General features: G+C 47.9%; 1 protein-coding gene across 1 annotated transcript in view; it reads right to left on the bottom strand.

Moving 5' to 3' along the window:
• LOC106592259 (intermembrane lipid transfer protein VPS13B) overlaps positions 1-20,000 on the bottom strand; it is a gene marked incomplete at its 5' end in the record, with an annotated part of 85,451 nt that overhangs the window by 43,241 nt on the left and 22,210 nt on the right. Inside the window, 6 exon segments of the mRNA XM_082968522.1 lie at positions 5,006-5,123; positions 5,904-6,264; positions 8,820-8,888; positions 12,997-13,066; positions 17,404-17,516; positions 18,391-18,930. Of these exon segments, the coding sequence (XP_082824648.1) occupies positions 5,006-5,123; positions 5,904-6,264; positions 8,820-8,888; positions 12,997-13,066; positions 17,404-17,516; positions 18,391-18,930 (1,271 nt within the window).

Here is a 20,000-nt window from a genome sequence, read left to right as displayed (position 1 = left end):
ACAAACAGACCCCCACAGAGCCCCAGGACAGCAACACAAACAGACCCCACAGAGCCCCAGGACAGCTACACAAACAGACCCCACAGAGCCCCAGGACAGCAACACAATTAGACCCAACCACATTATGAGAAAACAAAAAGATAAATGTTTTACACACTGGAAAGAATTAACAAAAAAACAGAGCAAACTAGAATGTTATTTGTCCCTAAACAGAGAGAGACACAGTGGCAGAATACCTGACCACTGGGACTGACCCAAACTACAGACTCAGTCACCCCCTCAGTCACCCCCTCGGTCACCCCCTCGGTCACCCCCTCGGTCACTCCCTCGGTCACCCCTCGGTCACCCCCTCGGTCACCCCCTCGGTCACCCCCATCTGTCATATCTCCCTTCCTGTCCTCCAAGCCAACACAGAGTCCTCTGAAACACAGCATTATGGGTCATATCACCCTTCCTGCCCTCCTCCAAGCCAACAGAGTCCTCTGAAACACAGCATTATGGGTCATATCTCCCTTCCTGTCCTCCTCCAAGCCAAACAGAGTCCTCTGAAACACAGCATTATGGGTCATATCACCCTTCCTCTCCTCCAAGCCAACAGAGAGTCCTCTGAAACACAGCATTATGGGTCATATCTCCCTTCCTGTCCTCCTCCAAGCCAACAGAGTCCTCTGAAACACAGCATTATGGGTCATATCACCCTTCCTGTCCTCCTCCAAGCCAACAGAGTCCTCTGAAACACAGCATTATGGGTCATATCACCCTTCCTGCCCTCCTCCAAGCCAACAGAGTCCTCTGAAACACAGCATTATGGGTCATAACCTCCCTTCCTGCCCTCCTCCAAGCCAACAGAGTCCTCTGAAACACAGCATTATGGGTCATATCACCCTTCCTGTCCTCCTCCAAGCCAACACAGAGTCCTCTGAAACACAGCATTATGGGTCATATCACCCTTCCTGCCCTCCTCCAAGCCAACAGAGTCCTCTGAAACACAGCATTATGGGTCATAACCTCCCTTCCTGCCAACGCGACTCAACAAACAGAAAACCAGCTCTAATGATTACTAATGACAGTGGATGTGACGTTCTCTCTCTCTCTGGGAAATCAGCTCACACGTTACCTGATATGTAAGGTAATATATCAGCAGGGACACGGAGAGAGAACCTGGATATCCATCAAGACTTTCCCAACGAAAAATCGACCAAAATAATAAACGACTGCTGGAGGCGTCACTACAGACACCCTGGTTCGATTCCAGGCTGTATCACAACCGGGCCGTGATTGGGAGTCCCATATTGCGGCGCACAATTGGCCCAGCGTCGTCCGGGTTTGGCTGGTGTTAGGCCGTCATTGTAAATAAGAATTTGTTCTTAACTGACTTGGGGGTTTTGATCGAAGCTGTTTCAGTTCTCTGGGGGGGTTTGATCGAAGCTGTTTCAGTTCTCTGGGGGGGGTTTGATCGAAGCTGTTTTCAATTCTCTGGGGGGGTTTGATCGAAGCTGTTTCAGTTCTCTGGGGGGGTTTTGATCGAAGCTGTTTCAGTTCTCTGGGGGGTTTGATCGAAGCTGTTTCAGTTCTCTGGGGGGGGTTTGATCGAAGCTGTTTCAGTTCTCTGGGGGTTTGATCGAAGCTGTTTCAGTTCTCTGGGGGTTTTGATCGAAGCTGTTTCAGTTCTCTGGGGGTTTGATCAAAGCTGTTTCAGTTCTCTGGGGGTTTTGATCAAAGCTGTTTCAGTTCTCTGGGGGGTTTGATCAAAGCTGTTTCAGTTCTCTGGGGGTTTGATCAAAGCTGTTTCAGTTTCTCTGGGGGTTTAGATCAAAGCTGTTTCAGTTCTCTGGGGGTTTGATCAGAAGCTGTTTCAGTTCTCTGGGGGGGTTTGATCAAAGCTGTTTCAGTTCTCTGGGGGGGTTTGATCAAAGCTGTTTCAGTTCTCTGGGGGTTTTGATCAAAGCTGTTTCAGTTCTCTGGGGGGGTTTGATCAAAGCTGTTTCAGTTCTCTGGGGGTTTTGATCAAAGCTGTTTCAGTTCTCTGGGGGTTTGATCAGAAGCTGTTTCAGTTCTCTGGGGGGGTTTGATCAAAGCTGTTTCAGTTCTCTGGGGGGGTTTGATCAAAGCTGTTTCAGTTCTCTGGGGGTTTTGATCAAAGCTGTTTCAGTTCTCTGGGGGTTTGATCTGACTTCTCTTCACATTACGTCTAAAATCATTCTGAACACAACAAACATATTCAGATTATTCCAAATATCGTCTGTTGGACCTGAGACACAAATTCCTCTGATTCAAACCATAAATTCAGAAAATAACTTTTAATAAAAACGAATGTTTGATTTACTCCACTAAGAGCCGTCCCATGGTGCATTACTGGTGTCACAGCGATGTGATGTATCTCTAACGGGGAACCAGAGGCAGGTGTTTCACTGACAAACCCTCTGTTTACCCTGGCTACGCTCTCCCTCCCCTCCTTCCTCTACCCTTCCCTCCATCCTCCCCTCCTGCCTCTCCCTCCCCTCCTGCCTCTCCCTCCCCTCGCTGCGCTCTCCCTCCCCTCCGTCCCTTTACCCTCCCCTCCTGCCCTCTCCCGCCCCTCCGGCTTCTCCCTACCCCTCCTGGCCTCTCCCCTCCCCTCCTTCCTCTACCCCTTCCCTCCTTTCCTCTCCCTCCCCTCCTGCTCTCTCCCTCCCCTCCTGCCTCTTCCCGTTCCCTCCTGCCTCTACCCTCCCCTCCTGCCTCTCCCTCCCCTCCTGCCTCTCCCTCCCCTCCTGCCCTTACCCTCCCCTCCTGCCTCTCCCTCCCTCCCCTCCTTCCACTTACCCTCCCCTCCTGCCTCTCCCTCCCCTCCTTCCCTTTACCCTCCCCTCCTGCCTCTCCCTCCCCCTCCTTTCCTCCTCCTGCCTCTCCCTCCCCCTCCTCCTCTGCCTCTCCCTCCCCTCCTGCCTCTCCCTCCCCTCCTGCCTCTCCCTCCCCTCCTGCCTCTCCCTCCCCTCCTCTCTCTACCCTTCCCTCCTTCCTCTCCCTCCCCTCCTGCCTCTCCCTCCCCTCCTCCCCTCCTGCCTCTCCCTCCCCTTCCTGCCTCTACCCTCCCCTCCTGCCTCTCCCTCCCCTCCTGCCTCTCCCTCCCCTCCCCTCCTACCTCTACCCTCCCCCTCCGACCTCTACCCTCCCCTCCTGCCTCTCCCTCCCCTACATCTCCCTCCCCCTCCTACCTCTACCCTCCCCTCCCTGCCTCTCCCTTCCCTCGTGCCTCTCCCCTCCCCTCCTGCCTCTCCCTTCCCTCCTTCCTCCATCCTCCCCTCCTGGCCTCTTCCCTTCCCTCCTTCCTCTACCCTTCCATCAATGCCTATTTTCTTTCTCTCAATTCAATTTAAATTTAAGGGCTTTATTCACTTGGGAAACATATGTTTACATCGCCAAATCAACTGAATTAAACAATACAAACTAACGGTGAACATTTACACTCACAGAAGTTCCAAAAGAATAAAGACATTTTAAATGTCATTTTATGTATTTAAATACAGTGTTGTAACGATGTGCAGATAGTTAATGTACAAAAAGGAAAATAAATAAACATAAATATGGGTTGTATTTACAATGGTGTTTGTTCTTCACTGGTTGACCTTTTCTCATGGCAACAGGTCACACATCTTGCTGTTGTGATGTCACACTGTGGTATTTCACCCAGTAGATATGGGAGTTTATCAAAATTGGATTTGTTTTCTAATTCTTTGTGGATCTGTGTAATCTGAGGGAAATATGTGTCTCTAATATGGTCATACATTTGGCAGGAGGTTAGGAAGTGCAGCTCAGTTTCCACCTCATTTTGTGGGCAGTGTGCACATAGCCTGTCTTCTCTTGAGAGCCAGGTCTGCCTACGGCGGCCTTTCTCAATAGCAAGGCTATGCTCACTGAGTCTGTACATCGTCAAAGCTTTCCTTAAGTTTGGGTCAGTCACAGTGGTCAGGTATTCTGCCGCTGTGTCTCTCTCTGTTTAGGGCAAAATAACATTCTAGTTTGCTCTGTTTTTTTGTCAAGTAATTATCCTTTTGTTAAGACAGAGGGTTATGTCCCAAATAGCACCCTATTCCCTGTCCACTGTGGACCCTATGGGCTCTGGTCAAAAGTAGTGCACTTTGTAGGGAACAAGGTTTCACGTGGGACATTACTTGTGCTGATCTGGGGCCTGTTGTAGTAACAGTCTAGTGTTACCGTGGGAGCCCACAATCTGTCACTCAGAAGAACGTTCCGTCATCGTTACCACGGGAACCTGACAGACCACACTGTGGCGCTCTCACCGCGCCCCGACCCCCGGGGAACAGCCCCTCCTCCTCCCGTCTCCCCCATCAGAAGAAAGAGCGCTCCCTGGTCTCGTCTCGTAGAGACGGTATGCAGCGTGACGACGTGACGTATGAGACCAGACTCATTTAGAGGGACACTTTCAAATGGATTGTGGTCAGCTGGCTGTGTGTGGTGGATAGTGGATGTGTCAGATGAGGAGAACAGAGAGGAGAGGAGAGGAGAGAGGGAGGAGAGGAGAGGGAGAGGAAGAGTGGAGAGGAGGAAGAGGAGAGGAGGAGAGGAGAGGGGAGCAGAGGAGAGGGGCGGAGAGGAAGAGTGGAGAGGAGAGGAGAGGAGAGGAGAGGAGAGGAGAGGAGACGGAGAGGAGACGGAGAGGAAGAGAGGAGAGGAGCGGAGAGGAGAGGAGAGGAGAGGAGAGGAGAGAGAGGAGAGGAGGAGGAGAGGAGAGGAGAGGAGAGGAGAGGAGAGGAGCGGAGAGGAAGAGAGGAGAGGAGCGGAGAGGAGAGGAAGAGAGGAGAGGGGAGGAGAGGAGAGGAGAGGAGGAGGAGGAGAGAGGGAGTAAGGAGGAGAGGAGAGGAGAGGAGAGGAGAGGAGAGGAGAGGAGAGGAGAGGAGAGGAGAGGAGAGGAGAGGAGAGGAGAGGAGAGGAGAGGAGAGGAGAGGAGAGGAGGAGAGAGGGAGTAAGGAGGAGAGGGAGTAGAGTAGTAGAACAGACTCACTGGTAGATGTCGTTGCGCAGCACGGTTCTGGTCAGAGGGTTATCTGCCTGAGGAGCCATGCTGACAGATCCTATCTTCAGTACCAGAGTGTCCTCTCTCTCTCTCCTCAGGTGGGGTTCTGGGAGACACAACACATGGCAGGTACCAGACCGAGACAGACAGACCGTCTACACTTCACTACCATGAGATGCATTACACCAGCGTTTTCCTGAACTGGGTCCTGGAGCTCCCCTGAGGACAGCTGTTGGTTTTTGTCCTAGCACTACACACCTGATACAAATCACCAAACATTCATGATGATGAAGGGGGGGTTAGTTACAACAGGGTTGGAGTTAAAACCTCCAGGAGGATATCTCTCCAGGAGGGGTATCTCTCCAGGAACAGGGTCGGAGTTAAAACCTCCAGGAGGATATCTCTCCAGGAGGGTCTCTCTCCAGGAACAGGGTTGGAGTTAAAACCTCCAGGAGGATATCTCTCCAGGAACAGGGTTGGAGTTAAAACCTCCAGGAGGGGTATCGCTCCAGGAACAGGGTTGGAGTGTAAACCTCCAGGAGGATATCTCTCCAGGAACAGGGTTGGAGTTAAAACCTCCAGGAGGGGTATCGCTCCAGGAACAGGGTTGGAGTGTAAACCTCCAGGAGGATATCTCTCCAGGAACAGGGTTGGAGTTAAAACCTCCAGGAGGGGTATCTCTCCAGGAACAGGGTTGGAGTATAAACCTCCAGGAGGATATCTCTCCAGGAACAGGGTTGGAGTGTAAACCTCCAGGAGGATATTGTACAGTACACGGCCATGTCGATCTTCTCTGGCTCAACATCAGAGGCTGTAGCTAGAAAGCCTCAACAAATCAGTGAACAGGACCTTCAGAGGTCAGTCCATGGATTCCCTCCAGTCTTACCTGTGTGTCTGTCCTGTCTGTCCTGTCTGTCCTGGTTCCCGGGACAAAACACCCTGATCACTGATGTGTTGACGTATAGCAGCGGCAGGCTGCGCGACGTCAGGGCGTGACTTCTCATCGGCTGGCCCGCCGTTTTGCCGAGGTCCCGGTATCGTCGTGGCAGCGAGGCGTGGAACACCCCGGCTACGGTGGCCAGTAAGGGGCAGGAGAGAACCAGGTCGAAAGGTCGGGCGGTCAACAGGACCTCTCTCAGGTAGTGGGGAGACCCGTCAGCCGGGCCCTCCGCTAGCCGCTGGGCCCCGCGAGACCCCGATCGTTCCAGACGCGTGGTCAGCTTGTGGCGGACGTTTCTGGTGACCGCCTGGAGGAAGTTAATAATAACAATGTTTATAAATGAATTATATTACTACAACTACTACTACTGATACTACTACTACTACTGGTGACCGCCTGGAGGAAGTTAATAATAACAATGTTTATAAATGAATTATATTACTACAACTACTACTACTAATACTACTACTACTACTACTGCTACTACTACTACTGCTACTACTACTACTAATACTTCTGGTGACCGCCTGAGGGGAAGTTAATAATAACAATATTTATAAATTAATTATATTGCTACAACTACTAATACTACTACTACTACTACTACTGCTACTACTACTACTACTACTGCTACTACTACTGCTACTACTACTACTACTACTAATACTACTGGTGACCGCCTGAGGGGAAGTTAATAATAACAATGTTTATAAATGAATTATATTACTACAACTACTACTACTAATATTACTACTGCTACTGCTACTACTACTACTACTGATACTACTACTACTGATACTACTACTACTACTGGTGACCGCCTGGAGGAAGTTAATAATAATAGCCTCCCTGTGGCTCAGTTGGTAGAGCATGGTGTTTGCAACACCAGGGTTGTGGGTTCGATTCCCACAGGGGGCCAGTACGGGAATTTAAAAAATATATATTTTATGAAATGTATGCATTCTCTACTGTAAGTCGCTCTGGATAAGAGCGTCTGCTAAATGACTTAAATATAAAATGTAAATGTATAAATGAATTATATTACTACTGATACTACTACTAATACCGGTGACCACCTGGGGGAAGTTAATAATAACAATGTTTATAAATTAATCATATTACTACAACTACTACTACTAATACTACTACTAATACTGATACTACTACTAATACCGATACAACTACTACTGATACTACTACTACTGATAATACTACTGATACTACTACTATTACTACTACTACTGATACTACTACTACTACTAATACTACTACTACTACTGATACTACTACGACTAATAATGATACTACTACTGATACTACTACAACTACTACTGATACTACTACTACTACTGCTACTACTACTACTGCTACTACTGCTACTACTACTACTGCTACTACTACTGATACTACTACTACTAATACTACTACTGATACTACTACTACTGATACTACTAATAATACTACTACAACTACTACTGATACTACTACTACTACAACTACTACTACTACTGATACTACTACCACTAATACTACTACTACTACTGATACTGTTACTGATACTACTACTACTGATACTACTACTACTACTACTACTACTGATACTACTGATACTACTACTACAACTACTACTGATACTACTACTACTACTGATACTACTACTACTACTGCTACTACTACTACTAATAGTAATAAAGAATACATAATAATAACAATGAATACATAATAAAAATAATAATAATAATGATTACACAATAATAATAATAATAATTATATAACAATACTAATATTAATACTAATGCATACATAGTAATACTAATAATGAATACATAATAAGATTAATAATAATAATAATAACGAAGAAATAATACTAATAATACTAATGCATAAATAATAGCAATACATAATACTACTACTACCACTAATAATAATGAATACATAATAATACATAATACTACTACTAATACTACTAATAATAATAATGAATAAATAATAATAATACTAATAATAATGAATAAACAATAATAATAATAATCATGAATAAATAATAATACTAATACAAATAAGAATAATAAGATTAATAATAATAATAATAATAATAATAATAATAATATTGACGAAATAATACTAATAATACTAATGAATAAATAATAACAATACATAATACTACTACTACTACTACTAATAATAATAATAATAATTATTATAATAATAATGAATACATAATAATAATACATAATACTACTACTACTACTACTACTAATAATAATAATAATGAATAAATTATAATAATACTAATAATAATGAATAAACAATAATAATAATAATAATAATAATGAATAAACAATAATAATAATAATAATGATGAGTAAATAATAATAATAAATAAACAATAATAATAATAATAATAAATACATAATAATAATAATAATGAATAAATAATAATAAATAATAATAATACTAATGAATACATAATAATAATACATACTACTACTACTAATACTAATAATAATAAGAATAAATTATAATAATACTAATAATAATGAATAAACAATAATAAGAATAATAAGAATAATAAATAATAATAATGAATAAATAATAATAATAAATAATAATAATGAATAAATAATAATAATAATAATAATGAATAAATAATAATAATAATAATAATAATAATACTAATGAATAATGAATAAATAATAATAATAATAATAATAATGAATAAATAATAATAATAATAATAATAATAATAATGAATAAATAATAATAATAATAATAATAATGAATAAATAATAATAATAATAATAATGAATACATAATAACATAAACAACAACAATAATAACTATTGTAATAATAATTGTAACCTGGGTGTAAGTGATGGACAGGAATCCGTGCTGCTGGTGAGAGGAAACCTCCAGGACCTTGGCTGCTGTCTGATTGGTGTGGAGGTGGAGGAGACAAAGACAACAGGACTGAGACAACAGATTCATAGTGGGACACCACATAAACACTAACTGAGACACATTAAACCTCCTGGACTACTGTATGTGACTGATCCCAGACCTGTACTGTATGTGACTGATCCCAGACCTGTACTGTATGTGACTGATCCCAGACCTGTACTGTATGTGACTGATCCCAGACCTGTACTGTATGTGACTGATCCCAGACCTGTACTGTATGTGACTGATCCCAGACCTGTACTGTATGTGACTGATCCCAGACCTGTACTGTATGTGACTGATCCCAGGCCTGTACTGTATGTGACTGATCCCAGGCCTGTACTGTATGTGACTGATCCCAGGCCTGTACTGTATGTGACTGATCCCAGACCTGTACTGTATGTGACTGATCCCAGACCTGTACTGTATGTGACTGATCCCAGACCTGTACTGTATGTGACTGATCCCAGGCCTGTACTGTATGTGACTGATCCCAGACCTGTACTGTATGTGACTGATCCCAGACCTGTACTGTATGTGACTGATCCCAGACCTGTACTGTATGTGACTGATCCCAGGCCTGTACTGTATGTGACTGATCCCAGGCCTGTACTGTATGTGACTGATCCCAGGCCTGTACTGTATGTGACTGATCCCAGACCTGTACTGTATGTGACTGATCCCAGGCCTGTACTGTATGTGACTGATCCCAGACCTGTACTGTATGTGACTGATCCCAGGCCTGTACTGTATGTGACTGATCCCAGGCCTGTACTGTATGTGACTGATCCCAGACCTGTACTGTATGTGACTGATCCCAGGCCTGTACTGTATGTGACTGATCCCAGGCCTGTACTGTATGTGACTGATCCCAGACCTGTACTGTATGTGACTGATCCCAGACCTGTACTGTATGTGACTGATCCCAGGCCTGTACTGTATGTGACTGATCCCAGACCTGTACTGTATGTGACTGATCCCAGACCTGTACTGTATGTGACTGATCCCAGACCTGTACTGTATGTGACTGATCCCAGACCTGTACTGTATGTGACTGATCCCAGACCTGTACTGTATGTGACTGATCCCAGACCTGTACTGTATGTGACTGATCCCAGACCTGTACTGTATGTGACTGATCCCAGACCTGTACTGTATGTGACTGATCCCAGACCTGTACTGTATGTGACTGATCCCAGACCTGTACTGTATGTGACTGATCCCAGACCTGTACTGTATGTGACTGATCCCAGACCTGTACTGTATGTGACTGATCCCAGACCTGTACTGTATGTGACTGATCCCAGACCTGTACTGTATGTGACTGATCCCAGGCCTGTACTGTATGTGACTGATCCCAGACCTGTACTGTATGTGACTGATCCCAGACCTGTACTGTATGTGACTGATCCCAGACCTGTACTGTATGTGACTGATCCCAGACCTGTACTGTATGTGACTGATCCCAGACCTGTACTGTATGTGACTGATCCCAGGCCTGTACTGTATGTGACTGATCCCAGACCTGTACTGTATGTGACTGATCCCAGGCCTGTACTGTATGTGACTGATCCCAGGCCTGTACTGTATGTGACTGATCCCAGACCTGTACTGTATGTGACTGATCCCAGACCTGTACTGTATGTGACTGATCCCAGACCTGTACTGTATGTGACTGATCCCAGACCTGTACTGTATGTGACTGATCCCAGGCCTGTACTGTATGTGACTGATCCCAGGCCTGTACTGTATGTGACTGATCCCAGACCTGTACTGTATGTGACTGATCCCAGACCTGTACTGTATGTGACTGATCCCAGACCTGTACTGTATGTGACTGATCCCAGACCTGTACTGTATGTGACTGATCCCAGGCCTGTACTGTATGTGACTGATCCCAGACCTGTACTGTATGTGACTGATCCCAGACCTGTACTGTATGTGACTGTCTAACAGCCTGATGTAATTAGCCTAGCTGAAGCTAAAAACACATCAATCTGTCTAGTCTCTAAATGAAACCAGTATTTCTCCGTAGAGGATACCAAGCTTCTTCTGCAGAGGCCGTACTTCTTAACAACAAGGAATTCAATTCCAAAAAAAGTTAAATAATAAATCTCTGATTTACAAGCAACAACTATCTACTGTTAACAATCTCATTTGCACAAATTCATTACGGTCTGAAAAAAATATTTATTTCGATTTAAAATAAAGTTAAAGAAAAGATTGGTCAAAGAAGAGAGCAGCGTGATTGATTAAGAGATCAAAAGATTATCAAAGAACAAGTAGACCCGCTTTTCCACCACAACACTAGAGTTTGGGCTGGGCTTTCATCAACCTTAGACGATAAGATGGTTATCACTAAGAACCGTTTAATACTTCACGGCCATTGTGTAGGTTTTTATAACTATCGTGTATATATGAACAACAGGTGAATTTGAAACCATCTATGGAGGAGAGATTTAACCTCTAACCCTCAGGACCAGCATGCAACTTGAGTTATAATACAGGTGGTTCCCCATCACCTCCAAGCCAATCTGAGGTTTATTTAGTCCACTATTGAAAGTCTTTATTGTAGTGACTACGTACGAACGGGCAAACAGGAGAGTTTAAAACAGAGTTCAGTAGTGCCCGAGTCTTTTTACGGTATGTGACGTCCCATATTCGAACCTGATGGCTTCTGGGACGGCACTGTAGTGCACTAAACTGAAGCATGATGGGAAGTTACCGGGAGAGTTCTGCTTTTACAAGGGGAAGATTTTGTCATCCTCGTTAAACCACTATGACCAAGGTTGATGAGAGCTCAGGTCTGAAAGAGGAAGAGGAAGGCTGTCTGTTTTCAGGTGTGTCAGCTAAAGAGGAAGAGGAAGGCTGTCTGTTTTCAGGTGTGTCAGCTAAAGAGGAAGAGGAAGGCTGTCTGTTTTCAGGTGTGTCAGCTAAAGAGGAAGAGGAAGGCTGTCTGTTTTCAGGTCTGACAGCTAAAGAGGAAGAGGAAGGCTGTCTGTTTTCAGGTCTGACAGCTAAAGAGGAAGAGGAAGGCTGTCTGTTTTCAGGTGTGTCAGCTAAAGAGGAAGAGGAAGGCTGTCTGTTTTCAGGTGTGTCAGCTAAAGAGGAAGAGGAAGGCTGTCTGTTTTCTTACAGGCGGAACGAAGCCAGAGAGGTGGCTGAAGGAGTCCTGTTTGCTGACGGGTCGAACCAACACTGTGCGTCTATTCAGCTTATCAGTACAAGACAGGACAACTCCTCCACAGCGGCCTACTGCAAGACCAGACCCCTCCTCTGGACTGGAGGGAGGGGGGGAGAAAAATCACAGAGAGGGGGAGATAGAGGAGGAGGAGAGAGAGATACAGGGAGGGAGGAGAGGGGACAGAAGTCAAGAAATAAAAAGCATTAAGACTGGATTAAAAAGAGATGTGATGATTAGATTTTTTTTGGCAAAAATAAGAGAAGAACCAAACAAATCAATGAGTTTTCTGTCCTTCAGCTGGAAGCATCAGGATCGTTGAGGGGATGGTCTTATGCTGTCAACTATGCCGGGCCCGGGGGGCACACTTCCTGCCGGGCCCGGCGGGCACACTTCCTGCCGGGCCCGGCGGGCACACTTCCTGCCGGGCCCGGCGGGCAGGTAACAGAACACCGCTCCTCTTCAGAAGGGTGCAACGTTACAGACTGGGCAGCAGGTGACAACACAAAACCATCTCCAGACCACTGTGACATCATCACCCCGGGACAGGAGGTCCGGGGGCCCCCGTGTCACAGAAACATCCCCGTTTCAACCTGATTCCATTAGATTATTAAAGCAGATCAGATCAACAGGAGAATGAGGAGGAGGAGGAGGACGGACCGACCGACCGACGGACCCACAACACCAACAGACAACTGGAAACCTCCTTCTGGCCTTTAATGACCTTGTTGCATCTGTTAAACAGGTTGTTGTTTAAACTGTGTGTCTCTGTGTCGTCGTCGTCCCCCCATCTCTCCTGTGGTCAGAGGAGAGATGTCATTGGTCTAGCTAGGTTAAGAGAAGAGCAGATATATCTGGGCGGTCGGATCGGGTCGGGAGCAGAAAACAGCGCTAGGCTGCTCGAGACGAAGGCCTCACCACAGCTGTGTCCTTGGACTGTAGGATGAAGCCTTCATGACGGCCACAGTGCCAGCAGCCCTCACCAGGCCTGGAACACATAGCATCACACTGTACCTAATATACCGTCACCTGGCCCTGCAGCCAGGACCTGGAACACATAGCATCACACTGTACCTAATATACCGTCACCAGGCCTGGAACACATAGCATCACACTGTACCTAATATACCGTCACCTGGCCCTGGAACACATAGCATCACACTGTACCTAATATACCGTCACCTGGCCCTGCAGCCAGGACCTGGAACACATAGCATCACACTGTACCTAATATACCGTCACCAGGCCCTGTAGCCAGAACACATAGCATCACACTGTACCTAATATACCGTCACCAGGCCTGGAACACATAGCATCACACTGTACCTAATATACCGTCACCTGGCCCTGCAGCCAGGACCTGGAACACATAGCATCACACTGTACCTAATATACCGTCACCTGGCCCCTGGAACACATAGCATCACACTGTACCTAATATACCGTCACCCTGGCCCTGCAGCCAGGACCTGGAACACATAGCATCACACTGTACCTAATATACCGTCACCTGGCCCTGTAGCCAGAACACATAGCATCACACTGTACCTAATATACCGTCACCTGGCCCCTGCCTTTAAACCCCGACCCCTGCCTTTAAACCCCGACCCCTGCCTTTAAACCCCGACCCCTGACTTTAAACCCCGACCCCTGCCTTTAAACCCCGACCCCTGCCTTTAAACCCCGACCCCTGCCTTTAAACCCCTGACCCCTGCCTTTAAACCCCGACCCCTGCCTTTAAACCCTGACCCCTGCCTTTAAACCCCGACCCCTGACCCCTGCCTTTAAACCCTGACCCCTGCCTTTAAACCCCGACCCCTGCCTTTAAACCCTGACCCCTGCCTTTAAACACCGACCCCTGCCTTTAAACACCGACCCCTGACCCCTGCCTTTAAACCCTGACCCCTGCCTTTAAACACCGACGGAGCGTCAGAAACCAAGAGGACCAGATCAGATCAGGGCCAGATCAGATCAGGATAACAGCTGTACATTATGATACATGACTTTGTACAGGACAACCTGTGGATTAGAAACCAGACGAACTGAAGATGAACCCATGAAGACAGATAATTCAACCCAACATCTCACCCCATGACATCATAACCTCCCCTCCCATGTCTCCCCTCCTCTCCCCTCCCCTCTCCTCTCCCCTCATTCCCTCCTCTCCCCTCTCCTCTCTCCCCTCCACCCTCCTCTCTCCCCTCCTCTTCTCCCCCCTCCTCTCTCCCCTCATTCCCTCTCCCCTCCTCTTCTCCCCTCTCCTCTCCTCCCCTCATTCCCTCTCCCCTCCTCTCCCCTCATTTCCTCTCCTCTCCTCCCCTCCATTCCCCCTCCCCTCCCCTCCCCTCCTCCCCCCTCATTCCCTCTCCTCTCCTCATTCAGGAGCACAGAGACAGGAACACAGAGACAGGAACAGAGAGACAGGAACAGAGAGACAGGAACACAGAGACAGGAACACAGAGACAGGAACACAGAGACAGGAACACAGAGACAGGAACACAGAGACAGGAACACAGAGACAGGAACACAGAGACAGGAACACAGAGACAGGAACACAGAGACAGGAACACAGAGACAGGAACACAGAGACAGGAACACAGAGACAGGAACACAGAGACAGGAACAGAGACAGGAACACAGAGACAGGAACACAGAGACAGGAACAGAGACAGGAACACAGAGACAGGAACACAGAGACAGGAACACAGAGACAGGAACACAGAGACAGGAACACAGAGACAGGAACACAGAGACAGGAACACAGAGACAGGAACAGAGACAGGAACACAGAGACAGGAACACAGAGACAGGAACAGAGACAGGAACACAGAGACAGGAACACAGAGACAGGAACACAGAGACAGGAACACAGAGACAGGAACACAGAGACAGGAACACAGAGACAGGAACACAGAGACAGGAACAGAGACAGGAACACAGAGACAGGAACACAGAGACAGGAACACAGAGACAGGAACACAGAGACAGGAACACAGAGACAGGAACACAGAGACAGGAACACAGAGACAGGAACACAGAGACAGGAACACAGAGACAGGAACACAGAGACAGGAACACAGAGACAGGAACACAGAGACAGGAACACAGAGACAGGAACACAGAGACAGGAACACAGAGACAGGAACACAGAGACAGGAACACAGAGACAGGAACAGAGACAGGAACACAGAGACAGGAACACAGAGACAGGAACACAGAGACAGGAACAAGAGACAGGAACACAGAGACAGGAACACAGAGACAGGAACAGAGAGACAGGAACAGAGACAGGAACACAGAGACAGGAACACAGAGACAGGAACACAGAGACAGGAACACAGAGACAGGAACACAGAGACAGGAACACAGAGACAGGAACACAGAGACAGGAACACAGAGACAGGAACAGAGACAGGAACACAGAGACAGGAACACAGAGACAGGAACACAGAGACAGGAACACAGAGACAGGAACACAGAGACAGGAACACAGAGACAGGAACACAGAGACAGGAACACAGAGACAGGAACACAGAGACAGGAACACAGAGACAGGAACACAGAGACAGGAACACAGAGACAGGAACACAGAGACAGGAACACAGAGACAGGAACAGAGACAGGAACACAGAGACAGGAACACAGAGACAGGAACACAGAGACAGGAACACAGAGACAGGAACACAGAGACAGGAACACAGAGACAGGAACACAGAGACAGGAACACAGAGACAGGAACACAGAGACAGGAACACAGAGACAGGAACACAGAGACAGGAACACAGAGACAGGAACAGAGACAGGAACACAGAGACAGGAACACAGAGACAGGAACACAGAGACAGGAACACAGAGACAGGAACACAGAGACAGGAACACAGAGACAGGAACACAGAGACAGGAACAGAGACAGGAACACAGAGACAGGAACAGAGACAGGAACACAGAGACAGGAACAGAGAGACAGGAACACAGAGACAGGAACACAGAGACAGGAACAGAGAGACAGGAACACAGAGACAGGAACACAGAGACAGGAACACAGAGACAGGAACACAGAGACAGGAACACAGAGACAGGAACACAGAGACAGGAACACAGAGACAGGAACAGAGACAGGAACAGAGACAGGAACAGAGACAGGAACAGAGACAGGAACACAGAGACAGGAACACAGAGACAGGAACACAGAGACAGGAACACAGAGACAGGAACACAGAGACAGGAACACAGAGACAGGAACACAGAGACAGGAACACAGAGACAGGAACAGAGACAGGAACAGAGACAGGAACACAGAGACAGGAACACAGAGACAGGAACACAGAGACAGGAACACAGAGACAGGAACACAGAGACAGGAACAGAGACAGGAACACAGAGACAGGAACACAGAGACAGGAACACAGAGACAGGAACAGAGACAGGAACACAGAGACAGGAACAGAGAGACAGGAACAGAGACAGGAACACAGAGACAGGAACACAGAGACAGGAACACAGAGACAGGAACACAGAGACAGGAACACAGAGACAGGAACACAGAGACAGGAACACAGAGACAGGAACACAGAGACAGGAACACAGAGACAGGAACACAGAGACAGGAACACAGAGACAGGAACACAGAGACAGGAACAGAGACAGGAACACAGAGACAGGACACAGAGACAGGACACAGAGACAGGAACAGAGACAGGAACACAGAGACAGGAACACAGAGACAGGAACAGAGAGACAGGAACAGAGACAGGAACACAGAGACAGGAACACAGAGACAGGAACAGAGACAGGAACACAGAGACAGGAACAGAGACAGGAACAGAGACAGGAACAGAGACAGGAACACAGAGACAGGAACAGAGAGACAGGAACACAGAGACAGGAACACAGAGACAGGAACACAGAGACAGGAACAGAGACAGGAACACAGAGACAGGAACAGAGACAGGAACAGAGACAGGAACACAGAGACAGGAACACAGAGACAGGAACACAGAGACAGGAACACAGAGACAGGAACACAGAGACAGGAACACAGAGACAGGAACAGAGACAGGAACAGAGACAGGAACAGAGACAGGAACACAGAGACAGGAACGCAGAGACAGGAACACAGAGACAGGAACACAGAGACAGGAACAGAGACAGGAACAGAGACAGGAACACAGAGACAGGAACACAGAGACAGGAACACAGAGACAGGAACAGAGAGACAGGAACAGAGAGACAGGAACAGAGAGACAGGAACACAGAGGAACAGGGGAGAGCCGGCCTGTCCTGTCAGGATCCAGGAGGACCAGGAGACATCTGGATGTATTGTACCTGGTCTGGTACTGGTCCATGTTGAAGCTGCCCACTTTACATTTGATCTTGGTGTAAACATCCTGAACATCCACTGATGCACTGATATCCTCAGCCTCACTGATCACACAGATCTCTGGAGAGAGAGGGGGGAGAGGGGGGAGAGAGGGGGGGAGAGAGGGGGAGAGAGAGACAGAGAGAGAGAGAGAAGGAGAGAGAGGGAGGGAGGGGGAGAGAGAGACAGAGAGAGAGAGAGAAGGAGAGAGAGGGAGGGAGGGGGAGAGAGAGACAGAGAGAGAGAGAGAGAAGGAGAGAGAGGGAGGGAGGGGGAGAGAGAGGGGGGAGGGAGGGGGAGAGAGAGAGAGACAGAGACAGAGAGAGACAGAGAGAGAACATTAGTGGGATACAGATCATGTGGGTGTGTTGCCTGACATGCATATGACTACGTGTGTTTGTGATTAGTGGATTTCACTGGGCGCGGCCCTAACCCTGTCCAGACACAGGTCAGATAGCTCCATAGACACACTGTCCTGCTGTACAGCAGGTTACCAAGCCAGAGGAGAGAGAGAGAGACAGAGAGCAGAATATATTTATCAGAGAGAGACAGAGAGAGAGAGAAAGAGAGAGACAGAGAGAGAGAGAGAGACAGAGAGAGAGAGAGAGAGAGAGAGAGAGAGTGAGAGAGCAGAGGTTTCTACGAGGGGTAAGTGGCGTGTTGTCAAACATTGCAGTGAAAACGCCCCGCTGCAAAGCGCCCAGGGGCTGGGTTCCAACGCTCAGTCAGGAGGCTAGCTTCCTGTTTAGGATATGAGGTATCCATCCGCCTGCAGCCTCTCCTGATGAGAGGGTGTGTGTGTGTCCGTGTGTGTCCGTGTGTGTCCGTGTGTGTGTGTGTGTGTGTGTGTGTCCGTGTGTGTGCGCCTCAGTGCACCTTGAGCCCAAACAAAGCTTCCCAGGACAGGACAGGACAGGACAGGACAGGACAGGACAGGCAGGACAGGACAGGACAGGCAGGACAGGACTGGACAGGACAGGGGTCGGCTGATTGGTTGGTGCAGAGCCAAGGGGTCGGCTGATTGGTTGGTGCAGAGCCAAGGGGGTCGGCTGATTGGTTGGTGCAGAGCCAAGGGGGTCGGCTGATTGGTTGGTGCAGAGCCAAGGGGTCGGCTGATTGGTTGGTGCAGAGCCAAGGGGTCGGCTGATTGGTTGGTGCAGAGCCAAGGGGGTCGGCTGATTGGTTGGTGCAGAGCCAAGGGGGTCGGCTGATTGGTTGGTGGAGAGCCAAGGGGGTCGGCTGATTGGTTGGTGCAGAGCCAAGGGGTCGGCTGATTGGTTGGTGCAGAGCCAAGGGGGTCGGCTGATTGGTTGGTGCAGAGCCAAGGAGGTCGGCTGATTGGTTGGTGCAGAGCCAAGGGGTCGGCTGATTGGTTGGTGCAGAGCCAAGGGGGTCGGCTGATTGGTTGGTGCAGAGCCAAGGGGGTCGGCTGATTGGTTGGTGGAGAGCCAAGGGGGTCGGCTGATTGGTTGGTGCAGAGCCAAGGGGGTCGGCTGATTGGTTGTAGACAGAGAACCGTGTAGTAACAGAACGCGATGTGTCGTTAACAGTGATGGCTGCGTTCTGCTTTCCTTTCTCCTTAAAAATGGGCCTTTAAGGACTCCGTAGCCGAGCCAAACAACCTTGTAGACGAAAGGATCTCCTCCAAATACAGGAATCCATGACGACTTCAACTAGAGGAGGTGCTGAGCCTCCACCGTCACCCCTAAACTCCCCCCCCCCCCCCCACGGACGCCATGGAGCAGAGTAACCTGACAGCATCACACGGTGTCCTGCTGACCAACCCCTCCCTCTACATGAATGACCTGGTCATAACCTGGTCGCAGCAGCCTGGCTGAATCAGGGGGAACCCAGGTCACCTTTAGCTCATCCGCAAAATCTTTAAAAAACAGGGGTTAGCGACCTTTCACCCCTGCAGGGGACAGGATCCTTTCCCCCCTAAACCTGGAGGAACTGTGCTACAGGAGGAGAAGAGGTCCAATCTAACCCCCAGGGTGTTTCCCTACGACGCAGCTCCATCAAAAGATGCATTCAACCTTCAGAGGTTCACCCTCCTGCGGTGGTTCACCCTCCCGCGGTGTTTCTCCTCTCCCGCGGTGAGCCTCACTCGGCTGGGATGTCAACCCTGACCTCCACATTGCTGCTCTGTCCCAGTCTCAGACAAAACCACCCCCCCCCATTCCCGAGGTCATTTCACCTGGAAGAACCTTCGGTCCTGCAGCCACAATCTGTCTCACAAAGTTACACCCCGACGTCAAATGGAAGTAAAGCCAGTCGAAGACAATGGGTTCTGATCCCAAAACCTCCTGGGCTTGTTTTCCAGCCCGGGCAAACAGTACATCTCTCCTGAGTATCTTCAATATCCATTGTGAAACCACATTCCCTCGGACACGGTCGAAGGTTTGAACCTCAGCTGGTTCGTCCGTCTGAACATACACAAAACCCAAACTAAACTAAGTGGGTAAAGACTACTCTCTCCACACTAACAGACACCCAGGACAGAGACGACACTCCTCGTCTTCCTGTCCCTGAAAAAACATTCTGTAAATGACTTCAGTAGAAG

Source organism: Salmo salar, chromosome 02 (assembly GCF_965601325.2).
Source record: "Salmo salar chromosome 02, fSalSal1, whole genome shotgun sequence".
Classification (NCBI taxonomy): Eukaryota; Metazoa; Chordata; class Actinopteri; order Salmoniformes; family Salmonidae; genus Salmo; species Salmo salar.
Note: the sequence above shows the minus strand (reverse complement) of the source record. Positions and strands in the feature narration are given on the sequence as shown.